Genomic DNA, 19,435 nt, shown 5'->3' with positions numbered 1-19,435 from the left:
ATGTTCTAACTGTGCTAATAACTAAGCTTCATGGAATTAATATTTTAATACAAAAGCAGGCAAGCTTAAAAGAAATACAATTTCTCATAACTTCAAGGCCAAGGATGACCAGCAATCTAGCTGATACAAATATATTCTTCTTTTCAGTCTACCAGATGAGTAGCTACAATGCTAACACAAATAGAACTCATTTGCTTAACATCCATTATCTATTTAAAATCTTTAAAGAACAGAGAGGTGATTATCTTAATTTATGCAAATTACTTATTTAATAGAGTGAGCACAATTTACATGGCCATAAAAATGTAATACATTTGGCTTTACATACTTGCAAATGATTTTAATTTAAAAATGGAAAATACAAGTTAAACAATACTTAAAAGTTTCAGATTTTGCCTGATTATCCAGTGAGCTAAATTTATCATGCAATGTGCCAGAAATCAGCCTATTTTTCTGAATGATATTTAAATAAGTAAATACCATTCTTAAAAACAGAGTATATAAGCATACCCTGAATTTCCTTTATTGAATAAATGAGTGAAATATTGTTTTGAGAATTCAGCAGAGAGTACTTTTACCCACATTTCCCCTACTCAAACACAAAGTAAAGCCTGATTGTGAAATATAAAGATTTAGCAAAATATACAGCGAAATATAAAGACTGCAAATTATAAAGATTTATAATTTTTAATCTTTTGCTTATCAAATTCTTACCAGTGCTATGTGGCTGTTATTCCAGGTGTTATTATCCACCAAAGTAGTTCTATTAGCCATTCCAGCTATCTGATAGCCATAATCCCACCAAGACATCACTCGGGCATGTTCATCTGTATTTTGCCTTAGCCAAAAGTAAGCTTCTCTAAAATCATCTAAGATATTCCTGGTGCTGAAAAGAATCACAATATTCTTTTAAATAAGATCTTAAATGTGAAGAGAATCACTTAAAATCTTGGGGTGCTAAGCCATTAAATAATTTCACATTTTAAAATCCTCAACAATGGGGGTGGGGGGATCCATTAAGAGCTAGACCAGTGCTTTTTAAACTGTAATATGCACACAAATCACTTGGCTATCTTGGGGGAAAAAAAAGCAGATTCTGGTGTACTAGTTCTGCAGCGGAAATGTCCATAGGGAGGTAAAAGAAAAACATGGTGGATTCAAATGCAGAGTCTCACAAACATCATTCTATCTTTGAATCTTATCTTTTGAGATAGAAAAAAAGGATAGGTAAAAAAATCCCTTTATAGCCAAGTTATTTTCTTTTTCTTTTTTTATTTGAGAAAGAAAGAGAGAGAGCACTAGCAGAGGGAGAGGCAGCGGGAGAGGGAGAAACAGACTCCCCACTGAGCAGGGAGCCCAACCCGATGCTGGGCTCACTCCCAGGACCCCAGAATCATGACAAAAGCTGCAGACGGATGCTTAACTGACTGAGCCACCCAGGTGCTCTGCCAATTCTTACCCATCATGATTATAAGATGCCAGGACCACACTTGGACTGGAGTAGGCATTGCTTGTGACCCAGGTACAGTGGACTGCAAACATCATCAATAGCATCAGCATCAACATGGTGACAATGCTTTTTATATTAGGACCTAATCCTTCTTCAGTTTTCTCCTGTTCAGTTACATGTTTCCTCACTTTACCTGCCTGAACATAGAAAAACTGGTTAGACTAATTATTTGACTTGTGTCATTAAGGCACTCAGGAAAAATGTTGAGAGAGTTAAATCAATTTAATTCTTTGAGAAGGAAAATGTATAACCATTAGATAGTCTTGTGGGTGATATAATTATTTCCTAAAAATTATCAAGGTAGATTTTCTTTTTTTAATATTTTATTTATTTGACAGAGAGAAATCACAACTAGGCAGAGAGGCAGGCAGAGAGAGAGGAGGGCAGGCTCCCTGCGGAGCAGAGAGCCTGATGCAGGGCTCGATCCCAGGACCCTGGGATCATGACTTGAGCCGAAGGCAGAGGCTTTAACCCACTGAGCCACCCAGGCGCCCTCAAGTTAGATTTTAAAGTCAAATGTGAATGAGAAGGATTTCTGGGACTATACCCAATTCAGGAGCTGATCACAAAGTAAAATACCTCTAGTATAAAGCTTTTGAACCCAGGTGCCCTTATGTTCTACTTAAATACAAAGGGAAAAAACAAAACAAAGACAAAGGAGATAACTGGTTATTTTGGCCTCATTCTGGCAACCTTTTCTTTTAAAATCTGAATGTATCATCCTGAAAATGGCAATGTCCACCTATAATTTAGACTTGTAGTAATTTTAGTACAGGAAAAATCTGCATTATCGTAATCTTCCAATTACCAAAGCCTCAAAATAACGGGCTTGTTATTTTGTTAAGATTACAATCCTGTTAAGATTACATTTTTGAAAACAACAACAAAATCCCAAAAGAGTCCGAGTTCTAGATTGGAAGGCCAGTTTAAAAAAAACCACAAAACATAACCACCACAAAAGCAAGAATGTGCTTTATTAACACAAATCTGCATGAATTCTACTGGACCTATAATAAGGAAAGAAAGAACTTCAAAGTTAATACTTATACTGGAAAGTTTCATTCCTTTTTGGTATTTAAAAACCTAGTGAATACTCAAATAGTGAAGCTTAACATGGTCACTGGACAAGGATGACATGCAAATTCATGAAACATTCCATATTTTTTCATAAAAGGTTCTTTTTTGCCCCCCTCATGAAAATAAGTAACATGGGATTAAAAAAAAAAAAAAAAAAAAAGACAAGTGCCCTGCAAGTTTTTTCTACACCTGCACCAAATATAATCCTGCTGTTATGTGAGAGGTTAAAAGTAAATTACATTAGGGGCGCCTGGGTGGCTCAGTGGGTTAAGCTGCTGCCTTCGGCTCAGGTCATGATCTCAGGGTCCCGGGATTGAGTCCCGCATCGGGCTCTCTGCTCAGCAGGGAGCCTGCTTCCCTCTCTCTCTCTCTCTGTCTGCCTCTCTGTCTACTTGTGATCTGTCAAATAAATAAATAAAATCTTAAAAAAAAAAAGTAAATTACATTATACTGGACAGCCACCTGTTACTAACAAACTAGAGGCTTTTTTTTTTTTTTAAAGAGAACAAGATAGAGTATGTGTACACACTTATACAAGCTGGGGCATGAAGCAGGGGCTAGAGGGAGAGAGAATCTTAGGCGGGCTTCATGCCTAGTGTGGAGACTGATGGAGGGTTCTATCTCACAACCCAAGCCAAAATCAAGAGTCAGATATTTAACCAACTGAGTCACCCAGGTGCTCAAGAGGCTGCTGCTTCTTTTTTTTTCCTAAAGCTATTTATTCCCTTTATTTTACTTTTTAATCAACCAAATATTTAAAAAAGTTTACACTGAATATGGACCTAAAGGATTAATGCTTGTACACATCATTTCAGAAGGGTTTATAGTGCTAAATTTTGTGTAACTAAGGAGAGCAGAAGGTTTTACTCTCAAAAGTGGAGGGATTTCAGATAAAACCTGACCAACAAGAAAAGAGAATTCCTTCTCTGATTATACTATATTTTCTTCTTCTAAGCTAAAAGACCAAAAGACCAAACAGGACCCAAATGTTGACACAAACAGTAGAGACCAATTAGAAATGTCACAGGTTGTCTAAATCCTTATTTAATCATTTTTCTTAATAGGTATAGTTCTTGCCATGGTAGAAAAATAAAGCACATAAAATTTTTAAAGGCCTTATATTTAGATTCCCACCTTATCATACAAATTTCCTGGGTTTCTTTTATCATCCTCATCACTGCTGTCTTCCACAGGTGGGTTTTCCCTTTTCATGTCATCCCCCAAATAGTGCTCAAACACATTCGAGAAGGCAATTGCAGATAGCATACAGACGACCGGAGTCAAAGTCAGCATCAACCGCACCATCACTCCAGCAAAATAGACAGCACTGATTGCATACAGAGCAACTGCAAAGACAAGTTCTCTTATAACACTTCAGAAAATGTCTACAGAAAACCGAACTCAATATTTAATACTACATTATAAACCAAAGCTAAAAAGAGACAAATATTTCATAAAGAGCTAATTGTTTTTAAATTGGTAATACAGACCAAATGATTTAATAGTCATACTCAGAAATTATAAGGCAACTTGACTAAACACTACATATCAACAGTTTTAGGTTAATGTATCATGATTCAAATTTAATTATTATGGGAAAAATGACAATTTAGTATTTGTCAATAGCATCACATATTAGAAAACCCATAGCTAATAGATGAAAACATATTTGGTGAATTAGATTATTAGGTGCAGTAAGTTTACAAAAACAAATAATTTATAAAAAGCCAATGCAAATATCTGGCATAAAGCCTGCTTTAAAGTAGGAACGAGATGAAAATAATATAATTTATTAACCAAAGGAGGAACTTACAAAGTTACTGCCAAGAGACTTAAAAAAAACCTTTTTGTGAAAGTAGTTTTTAACAGTCAAAGCTTTCTAGATAATGTGCTAACCACAGGGAAGGCTCCACCGATTCTGGCTAAAGGCTGTATGCCTTTCAATGGTCATCAGAGCTCTTATATCATTTGAAACTTAAATTTTTTTCTAACCATAGGTTTATTATACTGTATTCTTAAGTGTACAGCTCAATGAATTTTTAACATATGTGCACACCTATGTAATTACTACCCATATCAAAATATAGAACATTTGTATATCTCCCTCAGAAGGAACCCACATGCCTCTTCCCAGTTAATAGCTGCCCTTCCTCCTCCCTATAAAAAAAGGTAATCACTATTTGAACTTCTAAAGTATTAATTCGTTTTTCTTTATTCTTGAACTTCTTAAAATGAAATTATATAAAAAGGTTCTCTTTTGTACTAGCTTCTTTTATTTACCCATGCTATTCTTTTATTAAATGTTGTCATATATTACACTGTACATCAGAATTTATTTATCTATTCTACTGCTGATAACCTTTGGAATGTTTCTAATTAGGGGCTATAATGGATAAAGTTGCTATGTACTTCTTAAACATGTCCTTTGTCGGATATACACACTTACTTCTCTTGGATATATACCTGGGACTGGGACTGCTGACTAATAAGGGGGGAAAATGTTTAAACTAAGTTCTTCTGAGTGATAGAATATTAATAAGACCTTATCTAAAGTCACTGATCTATATAAACAGGACAGGTCAAATCTTAAACATTTGGCTTTAAAATAGTTTAAAATTCCACCTTCTTAGTTGGAAATAATTTATCAATGAAAAGGATGTTAACTTAAAAGTGATTCTTACTCCATGACAAAATGACTTTACACTGAAATTTGGACAATGGATGCTACTGTGAACTTCCTCCTACTTAAACACATCTAATTCAGAAAATAAAGACTATGTTGTCAATAAAGTTATAATTTCCAATTCTCAGTCACAGACTATAAGTAACATTAATCTCTCAGAAAACATAATTAAATGAAAATTTTATGTAACTGCTCTAAGTTAATTCAAAGCACTTTAATGAGTATATATAATACAAACTGAATTTTTCTTCTGCAAAATGAGAGGAAATTTATCTTGAATATGCATAGACTCAAGCAAAGAAAAATAAAACTTTAAACTGATAACCTCAATAAAGAAAGTAAGTAATTGTTCCAAATCAAAGTATTTATTAAAAATCTCTTACCAAATACTCTTTCATCGTTGATATTTTTAATGCAGAACCATAGGCCTGCTGGGAAGGTACACACAAGAATATGTAGATCAAAGAAGAAAGATACCCAAGTCGTAGGTTGATGTTCAGACACTGATGCAATAATTGGAATGTGTATTTTTGCATACCTGGCATTTAAAAAGTTAATATTGTTTAAAATTAAATAAAACAAGTCTCTTTTAGATGAAGAAATTTCCTTTGACTGTAAATATGGTTCCTATCACCCATCCCTTCTTGCTTAAAAGTATATTCCAACGTAACCTACAAATGGAAATAAATCTGGTCCACACTGGTAAACCAAAAATCAATATGCCACTCCTAAAATTGCAAGACTTACCTAAAAGCCAGTTATAAAAGTGTTGGCTCTGACTTTTAAATACAAAAGCTTTGTTCAAATAGGAATTTTCTGCAGTTTTGATTAGCATTTCCTACGTTTGTTATCAACAAGTTTCATATATTTCAGACTTACTACTAGCAGAAATACCTTACCCTGTAAGATACCGTATTGCCACAATACCTTTCTTAGCAAGATGGCACAAAGGCAGGTGAGGGAAACCAAAAGGGGAGGACAAATTCCCTAAGATTCCAAAATAGTTAATTAAATAAGAATGACTTATAAAAATTTGACCTAATAATTTAACCTAATAAGAATAACTGTCTATGACCAGGGTTCTTCCTCGAACTTTTTGATGATCCACAGGCTGATCTCTTGAAATATGTGTCTAAATGTTACCTTCAGTCATTTATACATAAACCGCTTATGCCCTTCATTAGACCTGGGCATGAGCTTTTTTGGTATCACACCAAACAGGCCCAATTAGTAAGCTGTTTATTGGTGGGTTTACTGAGCCACATAGGGAGTAACAAAGAAGAAAAACCGTGGGAAGAGGCAAGAGAGATAAGAATATAATCTGATGATGACAGTTTATCTTCAGGAAAACATTTTAGGGACAAAAGTTTTATTGAACTGGTTGTCTCATTTAAAACTAAAATTTTTAATCAATTCATTTCACAGTAGCACTCTTTAAAAATGCACAAATATCCTCTAATGTATTTGATAGACTAAAAATATCAAGGAACTTAGATAATGTGGTATTAGAAAAACTACAAAAAAATATGTGTTTATAACTCAGAACCCTATGAATTAAGTACTACTAAAAGATGGAAACTGAGTGGTTAAAAATCAATTATTAAAAGGGCACAAATGTTACCTGCAGTGTTTTGACAAAGAGATCTAAAATAAGGAGCTGACCACGTAGAACAGAAAAGTATGACTTACATATATCACACTACAGGTGCACTCTAAACAGGAATTTTAAACAAAGATAAATTCCAAATGATGACTCAACATTTATTAAACTAGCATATGCTAGGTACTTCAGAAATGTTGCCCAAGTACTGACAGATACTATAATTTAGCAACAGAGGAAAAAGGTATTTTAAAATAATATTAGGACAAATAACTTATCTGCACTTACCCAGTGTCCCACAATGAGTAAAACCTGCCACTCCATGGTGCAATGTAACCTTGGAAGGAAAAATGTAGAGGAAATCAATCTGCCTTTTTATTGTTTATGTTAACTGATTGTTATGGAACAAATGTATATTACTATTAAAAGAATTTCACTTTTCTTTTGTAGGTGACAACATATTTCATACACCTGGCAGTCAGATAAAATAAGGTTCATAATCATATAAAAACAAGTATCTATGGAGATCACATTTCCAGAGAAATACAAGTTGACAGATAAAATTATAGGAAGTTTTCCCATTCTTCTTTAAACTTCCAGTTTACTAGTAAAATAAAGCTAAGACATTAAGATAGCATTTGATAATTTACAAAGGGGAAAGATGTTTAAATTTTCTAATCCAGTATGCCAAATTTAAATAAAGTGCAAAAATGATTTTAAACATTCTTGCCTTCACTCTTGTCAATTAATCCTTGACTTTGAGCTAGGCTAGTACATTAATTTGACCTTTAGAGAGAATCTGATTTGTTTCCTAGAACTACTGAAGTCAGGATTAGAAAGTCACTTGGAATCTTGACGCAGATGGAAACTGATTTGGTTGAGTGTTTAAAAGTTGCAAAGAGAAAGAGTGTATGCATACAGAGTAGGGCAAGCTTATCGTAGGTAACACTGGAAACTGAATTTTATATACTTTGGGGCTATTGACCTATCAAGAGAAGGATGCCTGAAAGTATATTTATTTGGGACTGAAGCACTAAAATTAAGATACAGTTAAAAAAAAAATCACAATTTGTAGTGCTACTCAGATTTTAGAACTTCTGATTATTATTTTCATATTGTTTGTAAGGAACACAACCACAGTATTTAACCTAGTAGGATAAAAAGAAAATGTACCAAATTTGTAAAATAATTACCTTTTTGAATAATCTAGAGACAAGATTCACAATCTACAGGTGATGACACCTACCTGTATAAGTCAAATAGATGACGCTAAGGAACACAGCACCTGCAGCTAGTGATACACCCAAAAAGAAGAGGGTCTGGAACTCTTGTTTTGTTAATCGGTCTCTCAGATACTGCAAGAAAGCATAAGCTTGCAGCAATGCAAACACACCTAATTAAAGAAAAGGGTGATATAAATAATCAACAAAGCACTTTTCCAAAGATACTTAAAAAGGTTAATTTAAAGAGCTTCTTTGAATACCCTATATCAAACATATCAAAGACTAGTCATTTCATCTAACCAACATTTCCTTTGTCAAAGAAATTACTTTATATTTTTAGAAATGATCAAGATCCCTACATATGGACCAGATATGAAAAATCTCATTTCAATAACTTGAGCCTATTTATCACATTACATTCCTCCCTTGTCCCATATTTTAGTGATATGTTCTCTAGGGATAAAAAAGGTAGAACTGTCATTACAAAAAGAGACCCAAGACTTACTGAAGGATACAAATGACTTGTATCAGGAGAATCCTGATAGTTACTCTTTATGATTGAATGACAGGATGTGATCTTAGTTACACGCTTATATAAGACTCTAAATTATTGAATATGAGGGTGAATGCTAAATTAGAGCAGTAACAGCAAAAAGTATTTGGTAAAATATACAAAACATGATACAAAAGCACTAGGTGCAAAACTAAAAGATACGAGAGAATCCAAAATCCATATGGCATATTGATTTTTCTTTTATAAAATTTTTTTTAGAATTTTAACCATTTTAGAATGATTAAGTATAATTAAAGATTTAGACTTTAGAAAATACAATAACCCATACAACATATAATAAAACAAAAATATAATAATCCATATAACTGAAGTTTTTAGGTGATTGTGTATCTTCACACACATTACTATAAAGGTTATATACTCAAAACTGGATATACAATTCTTGCATATAAAATCACTTGGTAATTTTATAATATCAAATTAGAAATGTAAGTAAAAGTATTCATAAAGTGCTATGTAACAGTAAGGTATGGGTTCTTAACTTTTTTTGCGGGGGGAGTTCAAGATTCTAACTTAGAATCTGATAAAAGCTATGGAATACCATATCAGAGTTAAATATACTAATATTTATAAAATGCTACAAATAAAATTACTACCCGCAGACTTCCTGTGGGTGTCATGGACCTTGTGTTAAGAATCTTTGTTAAAGTTTTATTCAAAGGTCTCCCAATTATCTTGTTAATTGTGACCTGGACTAATAATGGCAAAGTAGTCTACTCATATGGAAAGGAATTGTATTATTTCATAATCAATATAAAAGCCATTAATTTCAGTTAGTAGATAAAATATTTTAGGGAGATGAAAGGGACATAAAAATAAAATGTTCCATCTAAATTTGCTGAAATGCAGTAAACTCAGTGTACAGATACACTGTTTTAATATTTGCTTAAACCAAGCATATGTTATTTAGTGTTTGCAAATAACATGGATTGTGTAAAAAGGAATATTTTCCCTTTTCAAAACAACAGTAGCTGGGAAAATAGGCACATTTGGGAACACAGCATCAGAAAGTTTCAAAAAAAAAAAACCCGACTTCATTATTTTATAGTGGCAATGTTTTAAAACCAGTAAGATGAAAATTAAAAACAAAAAGAAAACGAAAAAAACAATTCCCTTGAAGTCTGCATTCATATATTCTTTAGAAAAACAGATATTTTTTCATACCAGCAGCTGCCATGTGTTCACTTGTCCTGATTGGCTGGAATCCCACAAAGGGTATCTGCATGGATAATATTAAACCCACAATGTAGAAAGTGCTATATGCTATAAAGACAAAATAGGAAACAAGGATAATTTACTACTACCATTAAGTACTTCAAACATAAATGTATATAAATAGCTCATATTTTTAGCAAAGTTTTAACAAACCTTATTTTAAGAACAGAATCTTGAAATGACTTCTCTATTTGATATATAATTGCTAGTTAATTGCATATTATAAATCATGAAAATTCTTTCTACCAATCTTTAAAGTACTTTACTTTGCAAAATATCATTTAGAACAGTTTAGGAGACTGTTGCTGCTTTCCTTTTCCTAAAATGGAATCAAGTTTTCAATCTATCAATAATAACTGACATGCCTCAAAAGCTATATAATATATAACTAATTAAAAGCTATTCCTACTGGAAAACTCTGAAGCATGACCTAAAGAATACTGATCCTCATCATATACAAATAGCTGCTATCATCTCAAAACTCTCAAGTATTCCACATCTTTTTTATAGTCTACCACTTTACTTTGTACAGTACCTCTCAGTAAGAAACAAAAAAACCCTCCCATGTCTGTCCACTAAGTTTTCTGTCATAAAAGAAGAAAAGGACTAAGTATACAAAAGTCAAGCCATTGAACAGACTAGTTTCTGAATTTACTAGGTTCTAATAAAGGAAAACCATTTGCTCTTGGCACTGAGCATACTATAGTATTCTTGGCTTATATCAACTTAAACGTAGGGAAATGGGGAGGGATTAGAATTTGTGTAATAACTTGTTTTGCATTTAGGTGTTTGCAGATCACTATTTTGATTAAGTTCATTACAGAGAAGTTAGAATTGGGAATCATTATAATCGGAAGTTATTTAGAAATGAAGATAAAACCCAACTGAAGTAAGTCAATATGAAAATTATTCTATTTAAATGGAAGCTTATTTACATCACTTTATGAAACATAGTCCATAGCTGTTGGCAAATAAACTATTCTATTAGGAAAAAAGACTGCAGGTGTAGTTCGGAAGAGAACCGTTAAAGTATATCTATCCAAATTCTACACTATTCAGCATTCAGCTTATACTTCTCTTTCCCCCAATTTAGCTGAGAAAGAATGTTTATTTGGTTTCAAAAGAAACCCATTTATGGAAGGTAAACCATGGGCTAATGGTTCAAATGTTAAGCTGTCTCCCAATCTGTATGATAAGAGATGACTATAGTGTTAGGAAAAGGTTAAGAAGCTCAAGTAAATTTAGTAGGAAGGACCAGTGTATGTGAAGAAAGTTTCCAATATGCTCAAGATAATGGAGAACTGGGTTGTCTAGAGGATACTACAAAAGTAGTCCACCTAATAATGCACATTCCAGGGGTATTAATGATGGAAGGAATTACCCTCAGTAAGGTACCTGCATAAAAGGTAAGTGAACTAGAATTTCTATATTATGTGACTTAAACTGTCAATCAATTTGGTTAATGGGATTTCTAGTATCAGCATGTTTCTATCAGTGTTGTGTAGATGCCATGGCAGAGTCACTGAGGCAGAATCAGAAAAAAATGGTAACAAGTGATCTTGATCTTGAACAACTACTTAAAAAATTTTCAATTTTCTCACTACAGAATGAGGGGTTTGGACAAAAATATTTGTAGATCACCCCCAACAATAATAACCTAAGATTCTATGACCAATAGGCCTTTTATTAGACACTTACTACTGAGAAATCTAACCTTAGACAAATACTGAACACACAAAGGCACAACTAGAAAGGACAGGCCTGGTAAAACCTTATGTCATCTATGTATTTTAATTATAGTTAAGTCTACTTATGTCCGAATAGCACCTTCACCTCTTAGGCAATACTTCTCTTTCTTATAAACACTAATGAACACTGAATGTTTTAATACTATCACAGAATCTGGATTAAATATGATAAATGGCACATGATGAATAAGAAAATAAAACCTTTTTAAAAAGCTTGAGGTGATATTTATGTATAATCATTTAAAAGTGAATATTTTAGAGGTATTTAGTACATTCACAAACGACTCTCTAGTCCCAAAGTTCTCATCACCCCAAAAGAAAACCCCACACTCATTAAGCAGGTGCTCCCCATTCCCCCATCCCAGTGCAGATAAACACAAATCTTCATTTGTCTCTATGGTTTTAATTTGCAAGGTAGTATGTTTTTTGTTTTAGAAAAAAATAAAAAGTAGAAAGTCTCTAGCCCATTTACTACTTTAAGTCACATTTTCCAGAAATAATTACTAAAAGGTATGGTGAGCACACATAAACATATCCATATTCATATTCTCTCTCTTCTAACTGGACTATTACTATGCTTGGCAATGTAAAAGCGTAAGCAACCACGTGCTTGGGAACTATCGAAGTTTCCTCTCAGGGATCTGCTCAAGTTCATTTCCAGACTTATTCAAAAAGAAGAATAAACCTCATAATAGTCTCAATTCAGTGGTTTTATGCAAATCCACAGACACTGTCATTGGCAAAGAAAAAAACTCTTCATATAGAAACAAGATACACTAGAATTCAAGCTATTTAATAAGAGTGATGGAGAGTTGTTCAAGAAAAAGAACCTCAATCTCAGAAAACATTAAAAGACCAGGTGGGACTTTAATTTGTATTACTTTGTAAACATTGGTTAATGCCAAATAAAACTGAATAAATAGAGATAAGTTCAACAGTATTTTGCCTTTGAATGCTCTTATCCATATTAGATATGCACCAGTGATACAAAGCTGGTAAATGTTACATACAATAATCCAAAGAGCACCATTTTCTTCTAAGAGAACTGGATTCATGTTTTCCCTATTTTTATATTTTTTGGATCACTGATCCTGTGATGTTTACATAGGGGGATGTATGTTCCTCCTCACAGCATTTTTTTTTATTAAAAAGACAAGTATTTCCATTAAAAAAAAGTCAGGATTACTTGCCAGGTAATATAAAATATCACAAACTCAAATTGTTTAATATTGTCCTTCTCCTTGACTCTGTAAAATTAAATACACATTTCTGTACCTCAATTTAAGTTCCATTTACAAAGCCATGTTTTAAGATGTAGAAAAAAAGAACTAGATATACTATGGTAGAAAGAAATAGTGAAGTGACTCTCAATTCTTAAAATTAAACAAAATCTTCACTAAAGTGAAAACATATTTTCCTCCAGACTTTGTATAATAGCATCTAACACTGTGTTTAAAAATTACCTGATTAATTCATTCAAATATAAACTTTATGTCATTATGGTCAAGGCATTCTATATTAAGATCAACTCCATCCTCTAAGAGTTAGGAACCTAATTGGCAAAATCAGAGATGTACATAACTACAATACAATGAAGCACATCAATGAAAAAAAACCCTGGCTCTATAAAAACTTCAAGGAGGGAGAGATCTCTTCTTGCCATCAGCACTGAAAAGACAGTGGACACCATCTTTACCATCCTTTAATGTTCTTAGAAGACCACAACAACACAAACCCACAGATAGCAATCATTCCCGACTAATTCTTCCCATGAACTTTCTAAGGAAACTTGTCCAAATTACTTATTATCCATATCTATAACAACTTTCTATCCATCCATGCTAACCTACTTCTCTTACCCTTTGAACCAGAAGAACAAAGCGTACCATCAAAGTAGTGAACTCTAAGAAAATGCACAATGCCAATAATGTTGTAAATCATTTATTACATCATGACAACGTTACCACACTGCCATCCTGTGGAAGCACAGTTACTGGCATTCACTACTGCATAAGATATTCCCAATGTGCTCGAAGAATTCCAGGAAAAATTGTCATTAGGTATCTACAAGGTATACTATTCTGTTTGATTTCCAGCCAAAGAAAATCTCTCTGACTTGGGTCAAACGCTAATCTTCTAAACAGAGCCTAAATATCTTTTATTGTTAAAATATTTATTCTTTATCTAAGGGTATGTATGGGATAGGGATAAAATTATATAGAAAACTACAGCCATTGACTTAAGGCACACAGATGAGTTGTTCTATAAAATAAAGGTACTGAAACTTCTGATTCAAGCTCCAGTAAAATTTTAAGTTTTCAAGAAGCCCCTGTCTTACCCAAACTAACCTTTAAGTACCTTCTCCCTGACAAAGCAAAGACTTTTACATCGATGGTACTCTTTAGACTTATAAAATACTTTTATTTAAAGTTGGAAAAGGTTTCGTGAATATTGCATTTCCATTAACCAAGATCCACTATTAAATCACCTCAAATTTCTGCGTTCCCTCATCTCCTGTTTGATATTTAATGGAAAGGTCTAACAAAATAGTCCTTTGCCATTTCTGCTTCTCTCTCAACCAAAACAGTATTAACCAAAAGAAACACCATGGGGAATCCAACCAATTTTGCTTTATTAACAAATATGATTAAAGGACTGTAAAACTACTGAAGCCTTTTAATAAAGATATTTTATTACTTGATTACTGTGAATCTTCGGTAAATAAGCAGGATGAAGAATGGTAGGAAAACTTATGAGATATGAATTAAAGCTTAGAACTGAAAAAAAAACCCATAAAATATGAATTTTTAATGATTAACAGACATAATATAATAAGGAAAATAATTCTCTTTTCCAAAGATGCTGCTCATCATTAACTATGTAGAGAATGGATCTTTGTTGTTGTTGTTGTTTTTTTTTTTAAAGATTTTATTTATTTGAGATAGAGATAGACATTGGAGATTGAGAGAGTGAGCAAGAGCACCAGCAGAGCCAGGAGAGAGGAGGAGAGGGAACAGCAGGCTCCCCACTGAGCAGGGAGCTTGACATGGGGCTTGATCCCAGGACCTTGCCATAATGACCTGAAGTGAAGGCAGGTGCTTAACCTACTGAGCCACTCAGGCGCCCTGAGAATGAATCTTTGAAACAGATATTTTATAAGATAGATTTGCAAAAAGCAGCAATGACTTGTTCAAAACACTTGAGAGACACCCAATAAAACTTTGAAGTTTTATATATTTTATATATTATATATATGTATTTTATATATATTTCATACCGATACCTAAAATAACACCAAGGATAGTAGAGGAGAAAATAAACAAACATATATTTGAGTTTGAGTTTTATTTCTGCCATGTGAAAACATTACTCATTTAATTTCTGCCAGTGGTTAATAAGATACCTAAGTACATTAAAATATAAAGTGTGTGTTTAAAGACTATATGAAGAACTCATGAAATATAATGTTCCTAGATAAATAATTAACTCCTTTAAAGCTAAGATTAGTTACTAAACTTAACATGCAAAGAAGCAGTAATAGACAAATATCAGTAACCTTAATTCACTCATAAACTAAGTAAAATAAAACGAAAAATTTAAACCATGCAGATTCAATGTTATTACTAAAAAACTAAGCAATTTAAGTTCTTCTTAATGTAACTCTTTCTTAATGTCAATTACTATCACTAACTAGGTTTCTAAATTTATTTAACTAATATGACTAAGACTGTTAATTTATACTACGCAAACGAAAATTTTCTGGACTATGAAACAAAATTCAGTAAGAACAGATCCTTAAAGGAAATTTAATATCTATTTTTCTAGATAAGAGTATGAAATGATTTACTGCTTCTGTACCGTTTGTAGAACATGAACATTCATTGTTTCTATTCACTGAAGAAACCTTTTGGATTAAGCTAATGATTACTGGCTAAATCATAGGTAAGACTCTTGTTCTCTATATCCTGGGTCTTAAAAGAAGACAGTAAAAGACTAATCCTTTGAAAACTAAATAATGAGTCATATTAACAATATATATGGCAGAAGCATCTTCAAGTGCACATTTAGGTATAAATTTTCCCCCCAAATAAACTTTGAAGTACCCACTGAGAAAGTTGTAAAAGGAATCCTTAAGTATTATATACTAGTAGTCTAAGGAGAATTTTCCTATTTCTTTCCTCCAGTTTCAATGCCTACTACAGGACAGTCATGTGGAAAACTCGCTTTATGGAACTAATACTGCAATTTCTAACTTTAAAATGAAAATTTCATATAAACATTTAGGGGGAAGGGGCAATTATGATAGTCCCTGTTTGTCTGCTCTTGGCTTATGTTCCCTTGAAGATACAATAAAGAAGAGAGGCAAACCAATTAATACAAGATAAAACATCACTGATAAATTGAACACTCTAGATAGCATGGGAAAATCATGCTTTAGTGTTATATCGACATATTCAATCCTTATAAAAATCTATTTATAGGCTATAAATGTAATCTTTCATGTGGTAAAAATTTATCAGCTGCAAATATAAAAATGTATAACCTTTTATTATTTCAATATCTCAGATCTAAACTATCAAAATGATTTTAGTTTATTTATATACTGAATCCCTTTTAGGAATCATTTTGTAATATGTTACTATTTAGAGTAGGTTTTTAAAGACATTCTATTACCTATAACTGTGTATCAGCACAAAAGGCAGGGACACCACTTTGATATTTAGCATTTTTAGCCCATAAAATGTTATTGGCAATAAAAAAAATACATTTCTGTATAAGAAATATAATTCCTGTGTTGTTTTTCGAATTCTCAGCTGATTTAGAGACGTCGTTTTAGAAGAAACTATTCTTTGTTTAGGTGTAATTTTTTTCTTTTCTGGGTTTTCATTTATTTAACTGTAAAATGAAGATGACTCTAATTTCTTGGGAAAATTACCCTTCAAGACAATAGCAGTTATGTGCAAGACGAGGAATGTCACTTCTCTTCTATTTCATCAATTACCCCCATGCATCTACCTCAGTATGCTATTGCCCTATAGTTTTTGTTAATTCGCAATACTCCTAATTCCTCTTTCCAGCAGACAACCCAAGGCTTTAGAATGTTAATAAAGATAAGTATTAGTACAAATAATTAAAGAGTCAATGTCATAAATTCTTCACCTATTAAACTTCATATGAACAAATGGGAGCCATTTCTGATCTCAAGCCAACAAAATTTTATAAAGCCTGTCATAGCGTTTTTCAAGGGACATTACCAAAACAAAGAATTCTACATATTAAAAAAAATAAAATTGGTAGTCTTTCCTATTTAAGCAGACATCAGATTTTATTTTTTAACAAGAATGCATTCAGGAGCAGAGATAAGAAAGTATATTTGTGTTTAAGTAGAAATTAATGGATGGAAGCTAAATCTGGGTAGAAATAATAGATGATCAACAGATAGCATCTAAAATTGGAAAATAAAAATCAAGACATAGGAGTTTCAAGTTGTGCTATGTTTTATAAGAAATATATATTTGGTCTTGATCCAATGTTCTTGGCACAGAGCCCCCAAACACCTGGAATTTCCTAAGTGATGAGAATATTAAGGTGTTTTTTATTATGCTACTGGGTGACTCTTGCATCTCACCTAAGGATAAAGGTTGGTTGTCAAAGGGAACCAACCACATCATTAGTGGATCAGAATTTCAATCCCAACCCCTTGACCTCCAGGAATGGGTGAAAGATTAAATTCAAATGGCCAATGGTTTAATCAATCATGACTATGTAATGAAGCCTCTATAAAACTTCAAAAGGACAGGGTTCCAAAAACTTCAGGTTGAATAAGTAGAGATCTGGGGAAAGTGGAGTGCCTGGCATTCCCCATACCTGGCCCAATGCATCTCTTCCACCTGGCTGTTCCTGAATTATGTCCTTTTATAATAAATCTGCAATCTTACAATTACTCTAGTAAATTAATCAAACCAAGGAGGGGATCATGGGAACCTATGATTTACAGCCATATGGTCAAAAGCACAAGTAACAACTTGGACTTGTGACTGGCATATAAAGCAGAGTGGCTAGTCTTGTGGGACTAAACCCTTAACCTGTGACATCTGATGCTACCTAAGGATAGAGAGTATCAGAATTGAGTGTTACAATACTCAGCTAGTATCAGAGAACTGTTTGATGGTGTGGGAAAACCACCCCCACATGTTGGAACCGATGACCAGAATCCTTAGAAGCTTATTAGTGGTAAAAACCCAAAGAAACAACTGAAAGAACTGAAAGTGGTTGTCTCAACTTAAGAATTCAGGGAGTGGGGGCGCCTGGGTGGCTCAGTGGGTTAAAGCCTCTGCCTTCGGCCCAGGTCATGATCCCAGGGTGCTGGGATCGAGCCCCGCATCGGGCTCTCTGCTCCGCAGGGAGCCTGCTTCCTCCTCTCTCTCTGCCTGCCTTTCTGCCTACTTGTGATCTCTGTCAAATAAATAAATAAAATCTTTAAAAAAAAAAAAAAAAATCAAGATTTATCTCCAAAACTTTCAGAAGGACATAGTCAACTGGAAATCCTAACAAGGTAAGACTTTCCTGAAACTCAAAAGTTAAAACTCCTTCTCATATCCATTTTGTTCATATGCTATAATTACACTGTAATAATGAAATTATGTTGTATAATATAAGCTCCTTAGAAAAGGGCCATCTTTTGATCATCTGTGCATCTATGGTTAGCACAAAACTTAGTATCTTATTAAACATTTAATTCTCTACTGAACCAATTTGCTTAAATTTCTTAGGGTAAAATTAGACAAACTAAATTCTTGTGCTTCCAGCTTTTGTATCCTAGAATTTTTACATGCAATTTTTCTGTTAGGTTCTTCTGTTATTTAGCATATGCTTTGTTTATATATGCCAAGTATAATACGATGCCTAAAATTTATGGTTTTACTGTTTTTGGTTTTACTTTTTATTTTTTAAAGATTTTATTTATTTGCAGAGAGAGAGAGTGCACAACCAGGAGGAATGGGAGGCAGAGGGAGAAGCAGACCCCCTGTCAAGCAAGGAGCCTGATGTGGGACTCAATCCCAGGACCCAGAGATCATGACCCAACCATCGGAGCCACCAGGCATCCCTGGTTTTGCTTTTTAATCAAAAAAAATTTGGGGGGGAGGCGCCACCTGGGTGGCTAAGTCGGTTATGCATCTGCCTTTGGCTTGGGTCATGGTCTTGGGGTTCTGGGATCAAGTCCCGCATCAGGCTCCCTGCTCAGTGGGGAGCCTGCTTCTTGTCCCTCTGCCTGCTGCTCCCTCTGCTTGTGCTCTGTCAAATAAATAAAGTCTTAAAAAAATTTTTTTTGTTTGTTTTTTTTTAAAGTAAGCTCTATGTCTAATGTGGGGCTTGAATTCACGACCCTGAGGTCAAGAGTTACATGCTCCACGGAATGAGCCAGCCAGGCGCCCTTCTGGTTTTAATTTTAATGAACTCAATAGCAGGATTACCTTTCTTCACTCACAAACTCTACAATCCTAGAATAATTTGTACGGAACTAAAGTATGTAGTATGTCTATAATACTTAACTCGTTATATGATGATTCCACCAGTAAATATTACCATAAAAATACACTGTGGATATAAAAAGTTAATTCTGTTACAAAAAATGTGATTGTTACTCTCCTTACTCAAATGACTTCACTAAAACAGACAATAAACAAACTCCTCAATGACATTTAAAGATCATTTATCAATACTAAGAAATTAATTTCTTCCTTCTCCTTAAATTATTTGTCTAATTTAATAAGACCCTTATAAACTATCAGAGATAAAATTCA

At 33.4% G+C, this 19,435-nt stretch overlaps 1 protein-coding gene and 1 non-coding gene across 2 annotated transcripts in view; one reads left to right on the top strand and one right to left on the bottom strand.

Moving 5' to 3' along the window:
- The window catches only part of STT3B (STT3 oligosaccharyltransferase complex catalytic subunit B), a 105,495-nt gene that overhangs the window by 10,501 nt on the left and 75,559 nt on the right, over nt 1-19,435 (bottom strand). Inside the window, exons 6-12 of the mRNA XM_046002601.1 lie at nt 9,832-9,930; nt 8,117-8,263; nt 7,159-7,207; nt 5,654-5,808; nt 3,722-3,933; nt 1,460-1,647; nt 715-886 (exon numbers count right to left, since the gene is read on the bottom strand). Coding sequence (XP_045858557.1) covers nt 715-886; nt 1,460-1,647; nt 3,722-3,933; nt 5,654-5,808; nt 7,159-7,207; nt 8,117-8,263; nt 9,832-9,930 — 1,022 coding nt within the window. The remainder of the gene's footprint in view (nt 1-714; nt 887-1,459; nt 1,648-3,721; nt 3,934-5,653; nt 5,809-7,158; nt 7,208-8,116; nt 8,264-9,831; nt 9,931-19,435) is intronic.
- On the top strand, nt 2,571-2,675 carry LOC123941096. The gene has a single exon (XR_006818186.1). It is a non-coding gene; the product is annotated as a U6 spliceosomal RNA (small nuclear RNA).

The sequence above is a fragment of the Meles meles genome, chromosome 4, assembly GCF_922984935.1.
Source record: "Meles meles chromosome 4, mMelMel3.1 paternal haplotype, whole genome shotgun sequence".
Taxonomy (NCBI): Eukaryota; Metazoa; Chordata; class Mammalia; order Carnivora; family Mustelidae; genus Meles; species Meles meles.
This window is presented reverse-complemented; position numbering and strand designations above follow the sequence as displayed.